Genomic DNA, 24,306 nt, shown 5'->3' with positions numbered 1-24,306 from the left:
TATAAGCTTGGGTGTTTGGTCATATGCAAAGTGGTGAATGACACTATTTTAATAACCCGTTTGGAGCTTTGGGGGATGTTATCAGCTTGGATCAATTGGCTTGAATGATTGGAGTTGAATAGTCATCGCGCTTGTGATCTTTAGATTAAATGACAAAATAATTTATAGTTTATTATAGACTCCGTTGAATTTTGCTGAATCATCCTGACTATTGATTTTCCTAACCTATCCCCAGCGCAACTGGTGCTCACTGCTTTGCCAATTAAGTCAATATTGTCAAAGGGGCCGAGACAGAAAGCAAAGTCTTTAACCGATTTACAAGAATTGTTTATTTCACGTTTTTAAACACGGAACATACTGTGGTCCATATCGGTCGGCGTCTCGAACTGGACTCTCTGCTACCCATCGTTGTGGTCGCGATTGCTCGTTTGTGACAGTTCGGCCACTCCTGACAAATCGGACTCCTGGCCGGGCACGTTCTCCCGAGTCTTCTTCGTTGTCGCTCCCATCGGTATCGTTGTCGAGGAAAGGTGCAGCTGTGCACCACGGTTTAAGATGTTCGGCGTGGAACACCGAATTAAAGCGCCTTTGTCGACGTTGGAGACCTTCGATATCTTCAACGACGTATGGGTCGAACCTTAAGACTTTCGAAATTACATACGGCCCTCGATATCGCGGCTCCAGCTTTCGAGAAAACCCCGTCGAAGGAGCAACGTTGGTAATCACGACCAGATCACCCTCCTGATATTGAGAAGGCTTCTTGCGCTGCCTATCGAATCGCTGCTTCCATTTTGCCTGCTCGGCTTCAATCGCTTTAGTTGCCCTTTCCCGTCGGATATCGATACTTTCTTGTGAATCGTTCGCTTCATCGTGGATGGCTTGTACGAGACGGTTATGAACAACGTCCCGCAATCGAAAATCGAACATGAGATCGTTCGGACTATATTTGGTCGTTGCATTTGTATTGCTGTTCAAAGTCCACTGGATGTCGCGGATAGCTGTCTCCCAATCTGAATCGCTTACACAGCTGGCTCGAAGACATTTGCAAACCGTTTGATTAATTCTTTCGATTGAGCCGTTGGCTCGAGGTGTTCGAACAGCTGTTTGAATGTGTTGGATCCCGTTTAATATACAGTATTCGGCAAAGTTGTGAGAAGTGAAAGCCGTGCCTCGATCGGTGACGACAACAGCTGGTAGCCCAAAGTACGAAGTCAATTCATTCAACGCTCGTATTACTGGCTGGGTGTTTACGCTACGGACGGCCTTTAAGACTGTAAATTTAGTAAAAGGATCGGCAGTGGTCCTACATGATCCAGGTGCAATCGCATGAAGGGAATAGGTTTCACAGTGTCGATGTATAGCTGCCCTTCGGCCTTCCCTGTCACTGTCTTATTGTACACGCATTCCATGCATGCTGATATATATGATTTGACATATTTTCTCATTTTCGGGAACCAAAAATCTTTCCTCAATCGATCTAAAGTTTTCTCCGCAGCAAAGTGTCCCATGTCATCGTGGTACGTACGCACTACTCTCCATCGCATTGCCGTCGGTACAACGAATCTCAACTGATCGTCAACTTTGCGGTACAAACGGTTATTTTTGTAAACGTATTCGCGTCGAATCTGTGTCGCTTGTTCAGAGCTCATTCCTTGAAGAACTTTGACAATATTTGCTAACTTCATATCCTGCAGCTGGATGGTCGTCAAGAAATCGTGTTCATCGAGTTCCACCTTAAGGACGAGGTCGGCGACTGTCTTGGTTGGGTTTGGAGGCTCTACGGGTGCTCTGCTCAGAGCGTCTACATGTCGCCTGCGATCAGCACTTCGATGGATGTATTCACAATCGAATTCCTGAAGTTTTATTTTTCGTAGATGTTATTGCAGCACAATCAGTAATGACACGAAACCTCTTTCCGATCAAAAACATTCTGAATCGTTCCAGGCTGTTGACTATGGCTAGAACCTCTAGCTCATGACTGTGATATTTCGCTTCGGTCTCCGAGCACTTCCGACTGAAGTACATGACAGGTTTTAACCTGTTGTCGCTCTCTTGAAGTAACACTCCAGCAATTCCATTCGAACTCGCGTCCGTGTGGACTTCGTGCTGTCGCTTAACCTCGTAGATCTCGTAGTGGATGATAAAGAGCTCTTCGTAAGGTATCGAATGCTTCCTGTTCAAGAAATGTCCATGTAAATGGTTCCGCATCCTTCGTTTTCAGCAATCGAGTTAACGGTAAAGCTATCTGAGCATATCCTTGAACAAATCGTCGAAAGAAACTAGTTAGTCCAAGAAACCGTCGAACCTCGGTTCGATTACTAGGTGTTGGGAATTTCTGGATTGCATCGGTTTTCACTTCACCGGGTAGAAGACCTTCCTTAGTGATTCGATGTCCCAAAAAGGATACTTCGGTCGCTAAAAATGTACATTTCTTTATATTTAATGTCATACCGATTTCCGCTAATATTCCTAAGAACTCATCCAACGCTTCCAAGCCTTCTTTGATATTTTTGCTCGGTATGATGATTTCGTCAACATAAGATACTACTCGTCGTTTCATTCTCGATGTGATTTTTCGGATTTCTCTTTGGAATTTGAATGGAGCGTTGGTCAATCCAAATGGAGCTACGTTGAATTCATATTGGCCTATATGAGTGGCGAAAGCCGTATACTTTTTCGATGATTCGGCAATCGGGATTTGGTAATATCCTGAAATGAAATCCAGCGTAGTAAAGAAGGAATTTCCGGCCAATTGTGCCACTTGCTCTTCCACACTGGGAATGGTTCCTTCACTGTAATCGCGTTTAATGCTCGATAATCGATACAAAGTCGGTCTGTACCATCTGATTTCGCGACCAGTATGACCGGAGATGAATATTCCGACTCGCTCGGTCGAATTATTCCAGCTTTCAGTAGCTCGTCGATCATTTCTTCCACTTTCAATCGCTTCGGGAACGGAACCTTGTAAGGCTGTCGACTGACTGGTTTGCTAGTTGTAACACGGATTTCCATTTCGGTGGAATTTGAACGACCGATCGTTGATAAATTAGTAGAAAAACACTTATGCCATTTTTCCAATACTTCAAACAGTTGTTCTTTATCGAATGATGATATTGGTCCGGTTCGTATGTTCTCGAATTCCGATGTCATTTTAAATTCACGACCACGAATTGTGCAGCACCTACCTTCTTGCAGTAGAATATCGGTTCCAATGAGTATCGGCTTATCCATCTGCTCGTCGTCCACGATATACAAAACTCCCTCCAGTATCACGTCGTCAATTCTGATTATTGCAATTATTTTCTTATTGCAAAGGTATACAGCTCCACCGAACCCTTTAAGTTGTTGTGCTGGCTCGAATTGTTTAATCTGTCCAATTCGTTGAGCCTCAGACTGTCTGATCAAAGAACAGCTACTTGCTGAGTCCACAATACACTCAAATTCATCGTCGCCTACACAGTTAGATACTAGACAGCTACCTCACTCCCCCTTGCCCCTCAAGGGGGGAAATCAGTGCGAGTACACACGATTTCAAATTGTTTTGCCCTTGAGCATGAGTGAGGTGTACCGAAAACCCGATCAGCTGTGTTTGACATACCGCCCGGACTTGCCAATGAGAGATTGGCAAGTTTTTGCTTATGTATAAGTGAATACGTGAAACAACTTTTTACTATATGGGTGAGCACGCCGTAGTACCAGGATAGCAAAAGCTCACCTATCTCTCTCTTACCAATACGATTTGACGAAGATTATACCTTTTCCTTGTTTAGCGTCTCTGATGTGTACAGATAAGCTTCTGCAAGCTCATTTGCAAGTGGGGTCATTTTTGTAAGGGTACTGCCTATAGTAGATCTACTGTGGTCGCCTATTTCCACTGTCTTCGTTAGCAATTTGTTGTCTGTGTGTTGTGCTATACGATTTATTGTCTCTCGGCGGTTGACTTCTGTTCGCGCGGCTGTCGGGCAGTCATTCTGGGCATGGCCAGTTCTATTGCATTTCACGCATCGTGGTCTTCGTTGCGGCTTCGGACAGTTCAACGACAAATGCCCTCTTTCGAAACAATTGTAACATAGCCTCGAGTTTTGATTTGCAGCATTTAGCAGCGGCAGCGATCGGAGTATATTCGTTCGTTCACCCCGAACGCTATTGGAACTATCGTTCGTTCCCGGATCGTTCGCTACAAATTGTCGCATGGCCACTAGCATTTCGCTCGGCGTGTTGAAATGCATCGTGGCTATGGCAGTTTGTAATGGTTTCATACAAAGCCCTCGTCGTATGTAATACACGATCGTTTCGTCGTCAAGCTTCGCCCGTCGTCCCATTGCGCAGACGCGGAAAAAATATTCTTCGGTTGTTTCGTTGTGTGCGCGACGGCTGCTATCGAGCCGCTGTCGCATATCTTCTGTCGTAAATCGACTGGGGAAATCTGCAATTAGCGCTATGGAGAATTCTTCCCACGTTGCAAACATCGTTTGCAATCCGTCAATCCATCGTTTAGCCGGGCCTTTCAACTTAGCCTGAGCGGCAAACAGAACGAGGTATTCCTCCCAGTGATATACCTGAGCCAATTTTTCAATTCGGTCGATGCATTGTTCGGCTGATGGGGACACATCGTCGAGCGGGTCAAATGTTGGTAGAATCCCGATAACATCTCGTGGTTGAAATACGTATTCCGCGGTCGGTTGACGAGTTGACGTCATCGTCTCGTTGCGCCGTCGTAGTGTCGGTTCGATATCGCCGAAAGCCGTTGAATGAGTCGGTGCGGTAATATTGAATGGTGTGCGTTGATGATGGGCTTCGGCCATAGCATCGTCGTCCTGGGGTAGGACAGCTGATGGAACGGGTGGAACAGGTGGTACGGGTGGTACACCGACTTGGCCATTTTTAATGGCCGCCATTATTGACGCCACATTTTCCACCAAAGCGGAAACCGTCTGTCGAAGGTCGTCGTCATTGTCCTCGATTTCGTTGTCGGACAATTCGATTTCATCGCTACCTTCACTGTCGATCAGCCGCTTCACTAAATCCGGTTTTCGCCCGGCCGATCTCAACTCCCGGTCACGCAGCAACTTCCGTAATACCGGGCACGTTAAATCTGCGATTGCGAATTTTTGTCGCGGCATTTTGCATTCACCGAAACCGAAAAGGAATATTCCTCTTCTGATCTGTCAAAGGGGCCGAGACAGAAAGCAAAGTCTTTAACTGATTTACAAGAATTGTTTATTTCACGTTTTTAAACACGGAACATACTGTGGTCCATATCGGTCGGCGTCTCGAACTCGACTCTCTGCTACCCATCGTTATGGTCGCGATTGCTCGTTTGTGACAATATTAAGGCTCATTTGATAATGGATTTTAGTTTCTTCTAGATGCCTCTCCCGCTATTGACATATGACCTTCTGATCCAAATGCAGTTCTAGCGGGCCACAGCGACCAAATATGAGCTCTGATCATACCAGGACGACTCGATGTTTTCCAATTTACTCACATCCGGTCGAAGTTCGAAGGAAATGAAGACCACCATAAGAACTCAGAAAAGGGAAAGAAACTTCAAATAGTGCAGTTCGTTTCATTTTCCTTTGATACTACTGTTTAGCACCTCTTAACTAATATACTGCTCTCAAAGTTATAGCTTAGCGAGAACACCCCATTGTCCCGCACCGAGCTGTCAACATATAAATATAGTTTCCATTCACCCCTAGGTAAGGTACACCGCGTCAACCACACTCACGCGCCATCGCTCGCGGTTGCCTGAAATACGCTTCAGCTTCGCACACGATTTCCCGAGATCCCTGCACTCCTTCTCTATTGCTCTGCGCCAAATGCTCTTAGTGAGAGTGTATTTCACTGCACGGCGTAATCCGCAAACGCAATTGTCACCCCTCCTTAATATGTGACCTATCCACTGACACTTCTGCCTTCAAGAGCGTATGAGTGCCAGACCTGTGCGCCAACTAAGTTCTTTGCTTGTGATAGTATCAAGCCAGCGTATTCCGATGATACGATCCAAACAGGTGTTGACGAAGTCTTCGAGCTTTTAAGTAACAGTGGAGTTCACTTTCCGTGTGCTACTCCCAACCCAGAAAAACACTAGCACAGAAGAGTCTCAATTTGATCTTGGTGGTATGATAACAGCATTTGTGGATTTTAGACAAGGCAGCGAAAAACGATCTGGCGCTGTTAATGCGGGCAACATCCAGTTCGGTACCACCGTCAGCAGAAACTATGCTTCCAAGATATACAAATTGACCAAAACCTTCGATACTCTGCCCATTAATGTAGATAGAGATAGTGCGATTACCCGTCACACTGAGAATCCTAGTTTTGTTGGTGTTTATCTTTAGTCCAACTGCACTTGACTCTCTTTCGAAATCCGCAGCCATTTGGCCAAGATCCATGACCCGGTGAGAGAGCAAACAGTTGTTATCAGTGTAGTCAAGGTGTTTGAGGAAAGATGTCATCGTCCACTGAACTCCTCCAAGTCCTCCGGACAAGACAGTATGAAGAAGGTCACTAATAACAAGAAGATATAATATCGGTGACAAGACGCAACTTTCGTGGACTCCGTTTTGCTCTTCAAAACCCTCTGAAATTTTACTGCGGTGACATTTATGGTGACGCAAAATTTTAATCAATAATGTCATAATTTTATTTTTCGACCCAAGCTTCCTTTAGTTCCTACAAAAATCTGGAATCCTTACATTGTGCATTATGCCATTCGAAAAACTTATGACTTTCCGGACCCAGAAGTTGAAAGAGTTTTCTAATTCTTGTCTAAGCATTAGAATAGCAAGTTGAATATCGTCTTCCTTTTAAAAGTCACTTTCCCCGATCATATTCAAGGCATTACCATCGGAACAGAGGTCTAAAGTTTCTTCCAACCTAATTGCTGTACAGCCTGAGAGGACAAATCCCAAGGGGACCTTAGAAGCAGAATAGCTTTGCGGATTGTAACTTTTTTCAATATCCACCTATATTTTTGTGCATAGCATTTTTAATGTTTTTTGTTCCTGGTAACGTTGGAACAAAGTTGACACACAGTTTTCTTCTGAGATAATAGTCGAAAGTGATAAGTAACACTGAATGGGCAGGACTCACCCAGTCTCCAGAAGGAGACAGGTCCTAGTAATGGCGGCTAGAACAGGGCTCATGTTTTTAAATGCAGGATCCACCCCAAAGTTTCAGTGTCCAGACTGCGAAGAAAGCATTCCTGACCGAACCTTCACGTCCAAATTAGTAGTGCCGTCAGTGAATGTATTGCAAATTCTAGAAGATTTTTTGGCGAACGACCGTCAATTCATCGCGTCCGAACTGGGTGACGCTATCTCTCAATGTGTACCAGCTTGGCAATCTCCTGGAATGCTCCAAAGGTGAACACCGAGAAATTCGTCAAAGCTCTTGGAACAGACAGAGCTGCTTGGAGGACACTTCGGGAGGTGGTAGTGCCACAGCAGACACTGTCGTTAATTCAATTATGAACCTGGTACCAAAGCTCACGAGGCTAGCATCCCCTAGAGAGTATCTTTTATTGCCGACCTGTGAGGTGGCACGCACCACAATGACAGGGCACAGATCTGGCGGAGACTCTACACCGTGATAAACAAAAACAAAGCTCGCTGCTGAGCACGGGTTAGTTGTCAGGGTGGATGGACAACGTTAGGTAGTTTCAGTTTCTCATTTCATATAATTACCATTTTATGCCTTGTACGAATTTATCACATCGAGAAAACGTTTCACGCAATCTGCATCACCTTCCCTCCAAGTTCCCTTCAGCTTAATGGAGCTCTGCTGAGCTTGATCTGCCAACGGATAACGGCGACTGACGGTAGCATGAGTCCACGACCAGAGAACCTTGGGTTGAGTTGTTCCTTCCACGCAGGACGATTATGCCACTTCACGTGTTGAAGGACTGGTTCGAAAGTGATTATCTGCGCTTCGAGCCCCGAACGCACTCAATGCATCAGGCACCACACCATCAGCCTGCTTCAGCACGTGTCGCGCACATAAGAAACAGACGTGACAATGGACTAAATACAAATGAATTTTACAGACCTGACGAAGGACGGAATGAAGACAATTTTCACAGAGATGACGATAGACGTACTGTGAATTTTGACAAACGTGACGACTTTTACGGACATGACAATAGATCTGGACTCGACTATATGTAGGGCATTTGTGACTCGGACGATTTGCCTCACGGATGCCAGGCACCACCGCTCAGCAGATTATGTCTACACTATCATGGCATCCTGGGATCTGGTTTTTGATGGTTCACCAAAACCTTTACCGATCAAACAGTTCCTCTTCCGCGTGAAGGCTTTGACAATTGCGCAAACACAGAGACGAGAAACTTTGGGAATGGTGTCTGTCTACCGCGTTGTCTCAGAATCGGTTGTGATGGTGGTCGCGGGAGAGATTCCATTTACCCTGCTTGCCAAGGAACGTTAAACTATTAACATAATGGGAGGGTAGTTTGCTCTTGAACAACGACAACTTACACTCAAGAGGCAGATAGATGGGGTGACTTATCAGGAAGTTCTCCGTGTTACCTGCACAAGATTGGAAGTGGGGAGGGGAGGGGACGACAGTTGTCGGAAATATGATGAAGAGCGCTGGCAGATGGCCCGTTTTGCGCATTATGTTCAGATTCTTGTTCACTTCCCGCTCTATCCTCCCTTTGGTGAAAAAAATTCCCTGAGTTACAGGCTCCTTAAGATGAGGCATTGGATTATATCCATGCTGAGTACCAGGATAATCCAATCCGATCTGGGAGGCAACCACTTGACCAGAGCTGTGAACAGAGGCACGCCCCAGGGTGGTGCTATCTCACCGGTGCTCTGGTTAATAGTAATGGACAAAATTTTACGTACATTAGACAGCAGCGGGGTGAAGGTGGTGGCGTATGCCGACGACTTGGTGATACTAGTATCTGGGATGTTTCTGTCCATTATGAGCGACATCATGGAAGGAGCGTTGCGAAAGGTGTGCCTGTGGGCCGCAAGATGCGGACTCAGCATAAACCCAACCAAAACGCAACTGATGCTATTCACCACCAAGACAAGGATACCTGAATTCCATCTACCACGGCTGAATGAACAAAGACTGGTTCTTTCCTCTAATGTGAAGTATCTGGGTGTAATCCTGGATCCTAAGCTAAATTGGAGGTTGAACATAGAACTGAGGGTTAAGAAGGCCTGTATAGCCTTCTATGCCTGTAAGAGAACCTTTGCCAAGAAATGGGGTCTCCGGTCGAGGATGGTTCTCTGGATGTACACCGCTGTAGTGCGTCCGATCCTGACGTACGGATCTATTGTATGGCAGGCTTTGAAGAAGAAATACAATAGAACGAAGCTTAATAGGATTCAAAGAACCGCGTGTGCAGGTGCTACGGGGGCTCTGCAGTCTTGCCCGGCAGATGCTCTCAATGTACTCCTGCATCTCCTCCCCCTTGACCTCCACATCAAATATGTTGCAGCGTGCAGTACCGTCAGACTACGTGAGTCCGGATGCTGGGCAGCGAAGTCCTACGGCCACAGCAACATTCTAGATGAAATACCTCGAGAAATCTGGGCATCCCCCACGGACTATGTCACACGCAAGCTGAACTTCACGAGAAACTTTGCTGTGGACCTTCCAACTAGGGCAAAGTGGAAGACCGGCGGCGTGTTGCAAGACTATGACACGGTATTCTTTACGGACGGATCAAAGATGGCCTATGGAGTCGGCGCGGGGGTTTTCTCGAATACACACGGTGTATCCAAGTCGTATGGTCTCCCAGGTTTCACCAGTGTATTCCAGGCGGAAGTACTGGCGATATTGGAAGTCTGTCGATGACTGGAGCGTGATTCGAGCCCCAAGCGTAACATAGCCATTCTGACCGACAGCCAAGCGGCCTTGTACTCAACGACGACATCTTCCCGGTTGGTGGGGCAGTGCAGAGACACGCTCAACCATCTGGGCGGCACGCTCAAGATCACTCTCCTCTGGGTTCCCGGGCATAGGAACATAGAAGGGAATGAGCGGGCTGACGGATTGGCCAGGCAAGGCTCTGCTCTTGGCAGTCCCTCGGGGAACACAGTCGGTGTTCCGCTGGCGGCTGTCGGGGGCCGAGTCTACTCGCACTACCTAGCAGCCGCGGGCCTGAGATAGCGAAGGCTTACAAGCTGTGCCAAATCAAGGAGAATTTGGCCCGCTTATAACATAGCCCGATCACGAGAGCTCCTGTGCCAGACGCGCGCAAATGCATTCAAGATTACGGCGGTCTGCACGGGCCACTGGCCCATAGGGGACCATGCCGCTAGGCTCGGCTTACCCTACAACTCGCATTGCCGAAGCTGCGGAGAAGGAAGGGAAACCCTCATGCACTTTCTCTGCGATTGCCCGGCTCTGGCTCGAGTCAGGCTGCGGACACTGGGTAAACCATTCTTTGGGGACCTCAGTGAGATTTCTAGCTGCAGGGTCGGAGAGCTGCTTTCCTTCGTGAATGCTACGGGCTGGCTCTGAAGATCCGAGCCAGCTGGACTCTGCTTCCCTGTTCCTATAACAACAGTCACGGTCTTAGGACCAAAGCGCTAATTGGGCTTCTCGGAGCGGCCACTGATACCTACCCTACCTACCCCTAAGATGAGGCTGGCCCAAAGTAATGGACTGGACTGCAATTTGCTCCGCAAATTTTCTTGGTTGACTTCCAGAGACAATAATGATAATGATAATCTTTTCAACACTTGGTTGTTGGTAAGCCGCAAGCATGATCTCTGCACGATCATCTTACAGTCTTCTTTTCATAGTATGGGTGGGAAAACAACCTTATTGGAAACACTTCATTGTCTGTCTGTCTGTCAATCGCACTTTTCTCAGAAATAACTATGGCTATTGAACCCACACTTGCAGTGAAAGGCATCTTTCTATGCTGAACTTAAGAAGGGTCCCCATTCATGCAAAGGTTGGACTGAAAAGTTCGTGACTGCGCTACTAGTATAAAATTCATATGATTTTTAGTTAACCCTAACCTTCAAAAGACACGTGTACAAATTTTATAGCTTTCGGACTATTAGTTTATGGGATAGAGCATTTTGAGTGTTGCTTTTTGGCGAAAAAAAATACTTTTGAAGCCAAGGCTTGGCTTGATAAATATTACTCGGACTTTGCACCAGGAAAATCAACCGTTGAGAAGTGGTTTCATCAACATCATCAACGGCGCAACAACCGGTGTTCGGTTCAGGCCGGCCTTAGCAAGGAACTCCAGACACCCCGGTTTTGCACCGAGGTCCACCAATTTGATATCCCTAAAAGCTGCCTGCCGTCCTAGTCCAGGCCATCGCTCCATTTCAGGCAGGGTCTGCCTCGTCTTCTGTGTCTACCATAGATATTGCCCTTATAGAATTTTCGAATTGGATCATCCTCATCCATACGGATTAGGTGACCCGCCCACCGCAACCTATTAAGCCGGATTTTATCCACAACCTGACGGTCATGGTATCGCTCATAGATTTCATCGTTATGTAGGCTCGCTTAAATTCTTCGGAGGATTCTTCTCTCGAACGCCGCCAAAAGTTCGCAGTTTTTTTTTTTTGGTAAGACCCCAAGTCTCTGAGGAATACATAAGGACTAGCAAGATCATAGTCTTGTACAGTAAGAACTTTGACCCTATAGTGAGACCTTTCGAGCGAAACAGTTTTTGCAAACTAAAGTTGGCTCTGTTGGCTGCCTACAATCGTGCGCGGATTTCATCGTCATAGCTGTTATCGGTTGAGATTTTCGGCCATAGATAGGAGAAATTTTGAACGGTCGCAAAGCTGTAGTCTCCTATCTTTATTCCTTTCGTTGTTTTTTGGGTTTTCGGCGCTGAATTTACCACCATGTAATGTACTTCGTCTTGTTTTCATTAATGTGCAGCCCGACATCTCGCGCCGCCTACTCGATCTGGATGAAGGTAGACTGTACATCCCAGGTTGTCCCCCCTCCTCTCGCATTCACATCTGAATCGCCAGTCACTTTCTCCAGGGCCAGGTTGAAGAGGATGCATGACAGAGCATCCCCTTATCTGAGACGGTTGTTGATGTTGGGTGGCCTTGACAGTGATCCTGCTGCTTTTATCTGGCCTTGCATATTGGTCAGGGGGATTTCCCATTCATGCGAAAAGGGGTTAAAAATTTTTTTTTCTCATAATATGGTCATGTGCGGTATCAAATGAAAGGGCTCCATTAGTACTTTTCGAAACTGATCTTATTTCTGACATAGGCGAGTGACGCACTCTAAAATTACAATCCTTCCATCAGAACGAATCTCTACTTCGGAATCACGCGCTGTCCTCCAGGAATGGTCACAAGTGAAAATCATTTCAACACCGTTTTCGCTTGCCTCCCATCCCATCACTTAGGCTAAAACGCTACCCCTAAACACACCTTCTCCATTCTTTACGACTTCTTCGTCTGCCTAAGGTGACACTGGTAGAAAATTATTAATAAATATAATTTGAAATTGCTCAAATGGAAATGGATTCTTGTCTTTATCATCTTTATGATCAATCTCTGGTTACATATCTAAAATGGGCAATGGAAATTATTTGAGTGCCTTTAGCAAATTTATGGGTATAATTTTCGACTAGTTATCTGATTACGAGCAAATTTACTTCCTAACATTACTGCGGCTTCGAAATCATGAGGGACAGCGTCCAGATCCTCTAGTTTTCTATGAAGGATTCCACGCTGACAAAGAGCTTGGCATCCAGTTCGGCCTATTCCAGATAGTTTCAGATAATAATAAACAATTCGAAAAACAAGTTAAACCTGCAATTCATTTCAACTGTCTTCCTAAAAATCAATCTCTCACCTCTAAAACGATCCTTACTATGTACCTGGCACGAATCAAACGCATCAAACTGACTGCCCCGCTACAACCGGTCGCCGACCAGCGTCAATTTTGATCACGTTGGCCACTGTGCGTATAAAAAGGGCGCTGAATATGCTTAGGAATTCTGTGTGGTCTACTGGTTTACGTGCGCCACAAACAGGTTTTGCAGACCAAATTTCGAAACTGTCAATTGCTGTCTTATTCAAAACTGCCGAATTCCTTAAATACCATGAACTGATCAAAACCACAAAATGTTTAGCGCTCGACACGCTAAATGAAAATTCCCTGTCAGTTTCCACAAACAAATTCCCCATTCAATTGTGGAAAAATCACGCATTTTCACAAAATCGCCAAATTTCCCCACGTGCTCATGGCAGGGCTTCGATTTTCAAAGTTTTAAATTTTCGCTTGGAAATCTCACAAAAATAACCCTAAAACGCAAATTTTCATTGCACCCACAACAACCATCAACATTTTAGGCTGCATCATGCATTCAGCTGCTTCGTAGCAAAACATAAATAAATGTTCCGCAATTGCCTGAACTGATCCGCTAGGCAAAAAATTATGATGTGTTAGGGCCTGGGCACGTGAATGACCAGACCATGCAATTTATGAAGAGGACAATGAAAGAAGTTAATGGTCATTTGAATAATTGGAAATTTATGTAATTGAATAATGGTGAGTAGGTTTTAGTGTTTCAGGGAATTTAAAAGTAAAAGGGCTTTAAATAGAGATTTGAGCGGTAAATTTTTTTAAACTATGCCCCGAATATATAGTTAAATCCTAAATTTACTGAATCTTTCTTGAAGAGATACTATCACCCATTCAAGTTAACAATAAGATATTCCAACCGGATCAATACCTAACATCCGCCGAATCTCTTTTTAATTCAAATCATGATGGAATTCGCAACACTCCCCCTTTTCAAAAATTCTTTATCTCAATTCAGGGTAGGATGAATTTTTCTCACATCCGCAAATAAACAGTAGCATTTCACGTTTGCCAAGTAATTTCTAAAAATATTAAATTCCTTTCTAAATTTAAAAATAAGAATTATACATATCAAGATTTTTACATTTTTTTTAAAAGTCCCAAAATACATTCCAATGGCATCTCATGTTGCATCCAGGAAGCTCAGTAAAAATAAAAGAAATTATTCTTTCAAAGCAGCAGAGAAAAAGATTTAAATATCTTTTCTCTGTTATTAATTTATCTATGAATTCTCCATGCGATTTTCAAGCAAGGCGATTTCGTTTCAATGCAGCAATCATGCAAAACGATCTGTCTTCATAAATTGTCTCGTGATCTTGAATCTGAACTTTTTTTTTTTGATTATGATAAAATGCCCCAAGTGTAATTGAATGAACATGGCGAGGAGAACAGTAATTTATGAATTTGTCACTTTTGATTGATAGAAAATGTCGGGTTTTATCCATGTACAGATGTGGTCCAATCTGTAAAATGTACTTGCGGAGATAATGGAAATATAAATGTTAATTGTTGTTACCATTGTCATGATCATGTCTGTTCATTGCAAAATTGAATGAACAGATAAAGATTCAAGTTTGGATTTGTCTTCTACATTTCTTTTTATCTAAACTGAGATCACTTTGGAGGTCATCTAGATGGTCTATTGCTCGGGCCACTGTGGTTCCCCTAAGTGAGTTGCATTGTAAACTAGGCAAAAAGATTGCAAAAACGTCTAGTTTTATCTCTGTTTCATCTTTGCAGAAGCACGTTTTTATGCAAAAGAACAACGAGTTCAAAAAAGATGATAAATTTTAACTAATTTCCCGAGTGATCTCCCAGAGATACAACCGTTCAAACGACCTTTGGCGCTCCTTTTGAAGGAAGCAGTTTGTGATATCCAATTCGTCATGACTTGTCGTCATAAATCAGTTTGGATATCCATAATGGTTGGGATAATGTTGTTGAGGTCAGTAATTATAATTATCTTATTGACATTGAACCACAATGAAAATAGATTCCAATCAAATAGTTCAAGGGATTCAAATCACGCGATCTTAGCAATCTTTTGATATCACCTTTCCTCATAATTGCACCAGATAGATACTTCACTCTTTCGAGTTGTACTTCCGCACTAAGGATGGTATGATGTATAGAGCGCATCCCAATATTGATCGGTGATATTTTGTAATATGATATCACATCACCACCGCCATAACTTATCATTTAGATTAATATGAATTTTCCATTTGCTCGGGTTTGTACAAAAAATTCACTTAGTTGAAAAGACACAAACCCGAAATCATCGTCTCGCCTCTTGTACTAAGAAAAACCGTGTGATATATCAAACCATACATTAGAGTATTATTCGGTGTTATTTAGGGATACCTTGTGATGTGATGTCACATTGACACGGGCATTACAAAACATTACTTATCATAAAAGTAATATCATTATCACTACTCAGTTGGGTGATGCGCGGATTGTGTGATGTTTGGTAATGTTGTTATATTTGATGAAGTAACCTTTTTATGTCATGTTCAAGCAAGGCAGAGATTCATTAAAAGACGACTCTACATTGGAACGTCCTGCGGAGGATGCCAATATTGAACAAGTAAAAATTTAATATTGATTGATGCCTGTTTGAGAAATAAACAACTTGCAGAAGTGATGGGAGAGTTATTTACAATTATTTTGACAGTCCTACATGACCATCTTGGCATGGTTAAGATCTTGCCAAAATGGATACCTAAAATTCTCATATCGAATCAAAAACAGCGGGGAATAGTGTGTTGCCGCCAGTTTTTGAACCTTTGTAGCAGACACCATCTTATACCGTATTACTACTGAAGAGGAAACTTGGGTTCATCATTATCTACCTGAATCTAGATAAGTCTCTGGAACGAAAAGGGCAATTTACCCCCAGTGGCAGAGGGATTTGTTATCGTGACTAAGTGTCGGATACCAGTCAACTCAGCTGTGAATGAGTACCTAAGTCAAATCAAAGTAGAGTTCACTCTAAACGAGCTGCTACCGGTCTACGTGGCGTTAATTGCAGTAGCTTCTCTTTTATGTCTCCGCTACGCTTCTCTTGTTTTTAGCTGCTAGGGAATCTGTTTCACCATTGACAACTACCGCGTTCCATGCTGTATTTGATTGCACCAGGTACCTTATCTGATTTTCCACCGTTAAACGGATGTTTAGCTCTGTTGGGCAGGCAAAGGAAAAGTGTTCTGCATTTTCGGCTGCACCTTTACACGTAGGACAATCGGGCGATTCATCTAAGCCGAACCTATAGAGGTAATTCCTGTATCCACCGTGTCTGGTTAAGAACTGAGTCAGATCGTAAAACGTCTCACCGTCTGGGATAAGCCTGTGCGTCCACCGGCCATTCTCTGCCTAGTTCCTTGCTGTTTGTCATGCAGCCAATGACCGCATACGCTCACTTTGCTTGTTTAGGCTCGCTTCCTGATTCTCCTACCTCTTGCCTCGTCGATTAAAATATCCACCGGGATCATCCCCGCAACCACATTGTGCTGCTTAACCAATATGCAGCTTGAAACTAACTGCGATTTTTTCACACGATTATGTCGGATTCTTACCCATTAAAACCACCTCCACCTTCCACTCTCCCCGCGGGACCCCCATTTAGTCGCGGGGCTGGGTCAGAATTTATTCTGCGCTCGTGTTTCTCTCGTGTTCATTCGTCCGGTTGACTTCTTCCTGTCTAAGCTTCTTAGCGATGGCTGCAATCACCTTTTCAACTTCGACCCATATCCCCTTTGCTTCCATTATATTTTCGTGTGTAAAGTGCTCCCCGGTTGTTACTTCCAATGCAGCCCTTTGGGCTGGGAAACGCGGGCAATGAAACAAAACGTGTTCCGCGTCCTCTGAAATATTCGGGCACTTTGGGCAATCTCGCGAATGATCATGCCCAAATCGATACACATATATCCGATGGCTTCTGGCAATCTCGCGAATGATCATGCCCAAATCGATACACATATATCCGATGGCTTCTATGTCCGCTCAAGAATTGAGTTAGGTAGAATCCTACATCGCCGTGGGGTCGCTCTATCCATTTCGGGATTCTCTGTCCTGCGGCCTTTTTTTTGACTCGTCCCACTTCTCCTGCCATTCCACAATAATTTCAGTTCGTGCGAACTGTTGCCGAAGTGCAGGAGATTCTCCAGTCAGATACCTTCGATCATAAAATCGTTGTCTTTCTTTCGCCAGAATCTCAATCGTGGCCATTCCTGCTATCACGCAAGCTGCTTCATTGGTTATTGTTCTGTAAGCGCAACGTGCTCGGAGTGCACTTCTGCGATACGCAGCTCCAACCTTTCCCTTATTTGCTATATTTTTCAGTGCATCTGCCATTACTGGGGCTGCATACAGTAGGAACGAACTGACCACCTTCGAAATAAGAAGTCGACTGCTCGGCCTTGGACCACCTATATTTGATAGCATTCTCGCAATCAGCGCTCCGATGTTGTATGCTTTGGTTACTGTACCCTCCACATGCAATCTGAAGTTTAGCCTCTGGTCAATCATTATGCCTAAGTACTAGGCTTGGAATGAATTGTTTGTGTTCCAACTATGATCTCCATGAACATGCACTTTCTGCGCTTGGTAGTAGGTACCACTTCCGTTTTATGTTCTGCGAGCTGTAGACCAGCATTCTCTAACCAGGATTTAATGTCTTGAACTGCTTGATTTGTATAAGGTTTGACTTTTTCGAGGAGGCGGGCAACAACCGTCACACCAATGTCGTCCGCGAAACCAATGGAGGCCACACCAGCAGGAAGGTTTAGGGTCAGTACTTCGTTATACATAATAATCCACAAGAGTGGCCCTAGGACGGACCATTGTGGAACTCCACATATCGTTTGCGATAATTTCATTCCTTCATCTGATTCACAGCACAGAGGAAAAGTGAGGAGTACCCATTCTCAGAAACTACTCCGTTGCATCGAGTAGTTTTCAGAAGGTGTCTTCCTCGGCGAAGAAGCTGCAATAATAGTGAACTTCATCAGTCGTCATCGAATCCCTTGACTTTTTTTAACAGCGTTACAGAAATGGAATACTGATGGACGGATGTCCTCTGTGAAGGCCTAACATTTTTATATGGACACGAGTATTCCTCTTCTCTCTCCTCTCCCTCTCCTCTTCCTCTCCTCTTCTTCTTCAATGGCGATCTGGCCCAAATCGAGCCTTGTCTAACTATTTCAATCCAAAAACCACGTTCTCCAGCTTCTAAATCTTAAAACCATTTTGCTGTTGACATCAGTTGAGTCTGTAGCTTTCCTCGTGACCGCCGTCTTTGAGCCTTCCTCCTCCAATATGCCCTTGGCAGTAATGAATAGTGGGCGCAGATATACAGGTGGTGTCAAATTCTCCAGACTAGTTCACTAGTTCACAGACTAGTATGCGCCGAAGTATTTGACACCCAAAAGTGTTGGATCTGGTTTCCCACTGCATCCCTGCAGTAACACAGAGCTTTTGTGTTGTATTATATATACGAAGTTTGTTATTCGTGTTCCTGGATTGAAACCGACACAGCTCGAAATGCGTGCCTATGGTAACAGGGCGAAGAAAAAGAGCCAAAATTTAATGTGGCCCAAGAAGTTTTCGGGAAGCTCGCGAATTCCTGAAGGACGACGACGACTCAGGACGCCCTTCGAGATCACAAACGGAGGACCCAGTGCAAGAAGTGCGTTAAGTTTTGGACAAAGACCGATGGTTAAGTGTTCGAATGATTGAAGAGGAATGCGGGATACCCAAAATAATCGTCCATCGCATTTTAACAGACGATCTGCAAATGAGGAAAGTCTCCGCGGAAATGGTACCGAAAGTCTTGACGAGTGAGATGAACAAGTAGCGTTTATTGCCAGGAATTCCTTAAACGCTACGAAACGGATGCAATTTTTTTTTGGACAGATTGGTAGCAGGGGACGAGACATGGATTTTTGAATATGATCCCGAATAAAGGCATCAGAGCAACGAGTGACACACTAAGAAGTCTCCTCGCTCGAAAATGGAAGGAAGATTTGATGTACACCCAACGCAAGGCTAAAGTGACGGATCTTCAATCGTCGTCTTCTGGGCATAATGGCATGGATTTCTTTCGTCGCCCATTTGATAATTTGGGTGACTTTTTCTATAGTCCCACCAGTTAGGGATATGTCAGGCTCAAGCCCTGAACAGAACGTGCCCCTCTCGAAAGTTTTCCCCGTCCAACTCGGCAACCCACCCGACACTATTCAGGAGCTCTTTCTTTCCCTGCGTTTTGCCTTACTAAATTGCCAAGCAGCTCTTCTGGTCTCTGGTTTCTTTCTCTGAAAGTGTATGAAGTTCCAACATTCGCGAGTATCACGTCTAGCTTCGCGAATGCAGAAGACGTGCTTTCCGGTTGCCCCATTCAAGAGCCTACCCACGATTATAGGCCAACGTCCTCTTGCATCCAAAACTAAGCCGCTCAGCTTTTGCTTATATTCGTCAAGTGTAGCGCTAGGTGGAGTATAGCAGCTGCACATGTAAACTCCTTTGACCTTTGCTCTGATGAAGCCTTCGTCCGGGTGTTCGATAATTTCCTGGAAGGTTTGTTCTCCGCAGATCCATAGTGTCGCTCGGCCCGTTTAATCCTTGACCTAAATGCCACCATCGTGATTTCGATACGCCTCACTAATTATGGTCATGTCGATATTTTTCTCACGGATGGTTTACAAGAGTAAATTTCGCGCCGCCTGGCAGTGGTTGGGGTTGGTTTGTATCAACCTGATCTGCGATTTCCGTTCAGGGCTGTCTTGAATTCCGGGCACCTGTTGCTATCTGCAATGTGCCGATGGTCCACCTCCTCCTTCCTTTTTTGTTGTAGGCAATTTGGGTCTGCTCCACAGTTCTTACTGATGTGGTCCTGCGCTACGTATCTTCTGCATTCCTTCGAACTGTCATCGGTCCTGTAACATGCCTTCACGATATCACCGAAGGCAAGGCATCTAAAGCATCTTTTAGCGACACCTACTCTCTAAGACGACATATAACCCAGCCTATTCTTACTCTCCATCCTGCTAACATTTTTAGTAAGGTCTCCACTGGTACACTGATGATGGCGGTTTGTGTCCAACCATAGGCTTTTCGCAGGGTCTTTACCGCTGATTCTTCAAGTCTAATAAGATTGAACTCCTTTTCCAAAGTCTCGCGAACCTCCTCTTTCGTGGTGAACTATCTATATCTTTGCAGACTATAGAGACCTCCGACCTGCTAGTCCCGATTTTGGCTTCTTGTCCCAAGGACTTTTCAATTTTATCTGCCCCACTTTTATGGTAGTTGATATTCCGGCGTTCTTTGATGAATTCACCAAGCTCCAAGATTTTCGATTGGTCGCTTAGGTAGTTAGTCGGTATTGCTCCTTCCTTATCATATTCCGCAACATTCTCCCGCTTGGGATTAACATTTTCATTGTGGAGATGGGAATCTGTGAAGAATCGAGCTAACATTTAAGGCCACAGCAGCAGGGCGTCTGTAACTCGTGAGTTGGAAGAAGAATATCGATATCACAAGGTCATATGATGGAACCCAAAGGGGCATTGCCTACGATGCTTACAATGAATCTGAAATGAGGAAGATACGCGGGCAAGAGTGAAAATTTTGTTGAAAGTGGACCTTAGCTAACGGGAGGCAGTGGGAGCAATTGGATGTCGATAGCGATCGCGTCTGTTAGTTCCTCCCTCCTCTTCACAATTTGGCAATACGAATTGTTGGGTATGCCCAGTTTAGTGCCATGGTTCTAATAAGCCAGTGTCCGTGTAAACCATCATAATCCTGTACGCATTTGTAGGCATCCGGTTTGATAGCTCCCACGATCGAATCTTGCTATGAGAGGGCCAAACCCCTCTGGATTTGGTGCAGCTGTTGAGACTTCATCATCCAAACCAACTGCTGTTAAGTTGTGTGAATATATACCGTCCCTGATAATTACCGAGATTGACACATTGTTTGTCGCCTAGAATGTTAAGTGCATTCCATCATAGCGCCACCAACCTGGAGATACCGCCGTTGTGTACAAAGTCTTAATGGCCACTTGCCTGTCAGTCAGAATGACTATGTTAAACTCGCAGCTCGGGTCATGCCCCAGCCATGGAACGGCTTCCAGTATTGCCAGTACCTCCGCTTGGAATACATTGGCGAATCCCGAAGACCGTACGACTCTATTGCGCTGTGCGTATCCGAGAAAATCCCCAAACCGACTCCACAGACCACTTCACGTCGCCAGTCTTGTGTTCTTCCCTGCTTGAAAAGCTCATTGGTAAATTCCTCTTGAAGCTTGACTTGCCTATAGTGGAATTCGATGGAAATGTCTAGAGTTCCCGAGAAGCTATGTCTAGGACTTTACTATGACCGCAAGGCTTCGCTGTCCAACGTTCCGGGTTACCTGGTCTGACAAAGATGCACGTTACAATGTATTTAATGTGGCAGTAGGTGTGGAAGTACATTGAGGGCTTCGACTGGGCAGGACTGTGGAGCCTTAGTAGTACCTGCATACGCTATTCTTTGAATCCTCAAAAAATCATCCTCAGTCAACGATCTCATTTCTGTCCAAAGGTCTTCTTACAGGCGTAGAAGGCTACATAAGTTGTTGGGCTACACTCCTCTCTAATATTCGTAGGATTTCATCCACTACTATCTGTCGTCTCTCTGTTCAGAGGTGGAACCTCCTGGAATGGATTATTCTGGTTCTTAACATCGAATGCGTCCTATTCTGGTTAAAACTTGCTTCATGCTGCTTTGGTGGGAACAATGTTGAATGCGCTGAGATGAGGGTTTTCAATACCAAAGCTGTGAGACTGATTGGTTCTCCCAGGACTCAGGGCTCCGCTTTCGCTGTGAAAACCTCGGGCGATACTCTCCAACAGCGCCGTACGTATCCGAACGAAATACAGTTCAAGTAAATTCCTACAAGCCGCGGCCAATCTTTTCCGAGGAGGTGGTTATGGGCTAACAGGTCCAGGGTTTCATTAGAAGATTCCGTCCAGGAGCCTTTTGACTTTTTAAGAAAGAATGGGTTCTTATGTTCCTTACCTAGAATACACTAGAGAGTTTGTTCTTGATGACAGGTGGGGTCTTTGAAATGGTTGGATGCCTATACTGCAAGGTTTGCACTTGCTGTATATCCAAATGTGGTCTGAAAAAGTCTCTGGTTAGACAGTCTCCGGTTTTCCACTCTGGAAGTGTCATTGTCGGTTGGTAGAGTGATATCAAGGACTTTTTCCTAACCGTCTTAGTTTTCTGAGCTAAGGGAGTGGAAGGTTGGTGTACTGCCTCTGTTACACGCCGATAGCTTTGCGTGAATAAGAAAGTAAAGGAGAGATTCACGTTTTTTGTTGATGTCCGATATGTCCAAAGTGAATGCCTCGCATTGGCGTCATAGCCTATCAACAGATTGGCCTTCTCCGCTGCGATAATGGACTTTAGATGTTGTGGTTTTTGTGATCAGTTGAGAGCCATATAAGCTGAGAAGATATACATGTTCTCCGCTTACGCCTGCTCTAGTTTGACCACGGTTAGGGCGCAATTTTTAATTTTGGTCAACTGTGGTTTAATTATGTCTGACCAAGGTGTCCTTGGTTACCTAATTCGGCTGAGTTAGAGTTATTCCTCTTGCAGAGGCCGATCTATCTATCGCCGATCTATTCTCTATGCTGTATTGTCCGGAATATGCGGGGAATTTCTATGGATCATGGTAGCTTGTCTCAAACACCTCGACTACGCTGATGGCATCTCCCTGCTCTCTCACAGAATCATGGACCTTGGGGAAAATGACTATAAATTTGGAAAATTTGAATACGTCACCGCATTCTTCCTTCGATTAACTAGCAGAACATCCAGGGAGTCAATGAATTTACCTATCTTGGTAACGTAATTTTTGCCGACGGTGATACCGACCTTGATGCCACCCAACGTATTAACATCACCAGATCCTCCGTTTTTTGTCTGAATTCTGAAAATACAGATACCGGCCACATTTGGAGGTCGTTCCAGTGTTCTTCTCTGCTTTTACACAGAGTGACACACGAAAGATGGACGATTTTGAACTGCGTTCTACTGAGAGCGGGGGGAGAGTGAGGATATTTCTTCTCTACATAAGACGGGGGGGGGGGGGGGAGGGGACCTGCAACGTTGTTTGTTTGTATATGACAGTTTCTTTAAAACTTGTGAGTCTGTTACAGCTACTCAGCGATCATTTCATTTACAATTCAATGTCGATCGGCATTGAATTATTCCCAGTCGTAACACCATCCTAAGATTGGTGAAACTGGTAACCTAAATATACCTGAAAATGCTGCTAGAGTAAGTGATGCGGTACTCAGAAGCTCAGGACGGTCAACTAGACGTCATCTTAGTGAGCTTAGAGTTAGTCGTGAGTCGGTTCAACGAATTTTACATAAAGAACTAAAATTCCATCCATTCAGTTCAGCCAGTTTCTCGACGCACGGTTCGTGGACGAACTATCTCACGGGTTGGCGATGTTTTTTGCCCTCTCAGATCACCTGACTTATTAATGTGTGACTTTTTTCTGTGAGGATACCTCAAAAGCCGTGTCTATAGCCGCAAACCTCTCTGCTAGTCAGGCTCGAGAGTGTGGAGGAGAGGAGCCTTTTTGACACTTTAATCCCATTCAGAAAGTGTTTGCGTGTCCTTCATCCATGCATTGGAACCATATCAAAACCTCAAATGCAAAATGGGAACGAAAACGGTTTCAAAGCTGGTAATGAAAAATAAAAAAAGCTGCTCGACCGCGCACATGGAGCCGGAAAACCTCGAGACCCGAATGGAACGATTGGATGGAAACATGGCGTTGCTATCATCAATCGACGTTTCTTCTGCCTCAAATCTTAAGAAGGCACGGCTCCGGGCATTCTCTGACAGCAACAGCACTCAAGACCAAATTCGATAATTCCTTCACGAACCTCATTCTTTTTCCAATTCCCCAAAAACTTCCTTCCGCATCGATCAGGTGAGTGGTAGGTCTTCCAGTTTTTTTTCTTGCAGACATTGGCGTGCTGCAAGAATAAAAGTTTCATATTCATAGATGTGAACACTCAAAAATTCCTCTAATGCCTGTATCCAGCCGTTAGGCAAAATGCATTCAATGCCACGCATTTAAGAGATACACACAAAGGAATGGGATAGTTACTAAATGGGATTTTAGGGTTGCTGGGATGGTAGTAAAGGTCTTTGTATTTATCATTCTTTTATAGAAATATTTTAGCCAGACAATACTTTAGGGATCGATGTATTCAAGTTAATCTTCTACGAAGATAAAAAGATGCAATTTCTCAAGAAAAAATATGAATCCGTCACGAATTGGTATCGGTAATCCAAACACTTTTTCACCCCAACTACAAATGATACGAGTAACAAACAAAAATTAATATTCCAAACAATTTCATTTGTCAATCTTATTACATGATCAATTTAACC

General features: G+C 44.5%; 3 protein-coding genes across 5 annotated transcripts in view; 2 read left to right on the top strand and 1 right to left on the bottom strand.

Annotated features, from left to right (window-relative positions):
* Positions 1-24,306, top strand: part of LOC119652778 (E3 ubiquitin-protein ligase RNF181 homolog) — a 125,725-nt gene that overhangs the window by 54,798 nt on the left and 46,621 nt on the right. The window lies entirely within an intron of this gene.
* The window catches only part of LOC119652777 (serine/threonine-protein kinase OSR1), an 88,883-nt gene that overhangs the window by 54,800 nt on the left and 9,777 nt on the right, over positions 1-24,306 (top strand). The window lies entirely within an intron of this gene.
* On the bottom strand, positions 2,114-5,123 carry LOC119650855. The gene is made up of 3 exons (XM_038054005.1): positions 3,857-5,123; positions 2,766-3,335; positions 2,114-2,709 (listed from the first exon to the last, which is right to left on the bottom strand). Exons 1-3 carry the CDS (start codon positions 5,121-5,123, stop codon positions 2,114-2,116), a joined length of 2,433 nt encoding a protein of 810 aa, XP_037909933.1.

This window comes from Hermetia illucens, chromosome 3 (genome assembly GCF_905115235.1).
Source record: "Hermetia illucens chromosome 3, iHerIll2.2.curated.20191125, whole genome shotgun sequence".
Taxonomy (NCBI): domain Eukaryota; kingdom Metazoa; phylum Arthropoda; class Insecta; order Diptera; family Stratiomyidae; genus Hermetia; species Hermetia illucens.
This window is presented reverse-complemented; position numbering and strand designations above follow the sequence as displayed.

What these genes read in the sequence shown, in the direction of transcription:
- LOC119650855 (XM_038054005.1), bottom strand. Translation starts at nt 5,123, where the DNA reads ATGCCGCGACAAAAATTCGCAATCGCAGATTTAACGTGCCCGGTATTA. An exon ending in AGTGGAAATAGGCGACCACA is followed by an intron (nt 3,336 to 3,856) that starts GTAGATCTACTA and finishes AACAACTTAAAG; the next exon opens with GGTTCGGTGGAGCTGTATAC. An exon ending in ACCATTCCCAGTGTGGAAGA is followed by an intron (nt 2,710 to 2,765) that starts GCAAGTGGCACA and finishes ATTTCATTTCAG; the next exon opens with GATATTACCAAATCCCGATT.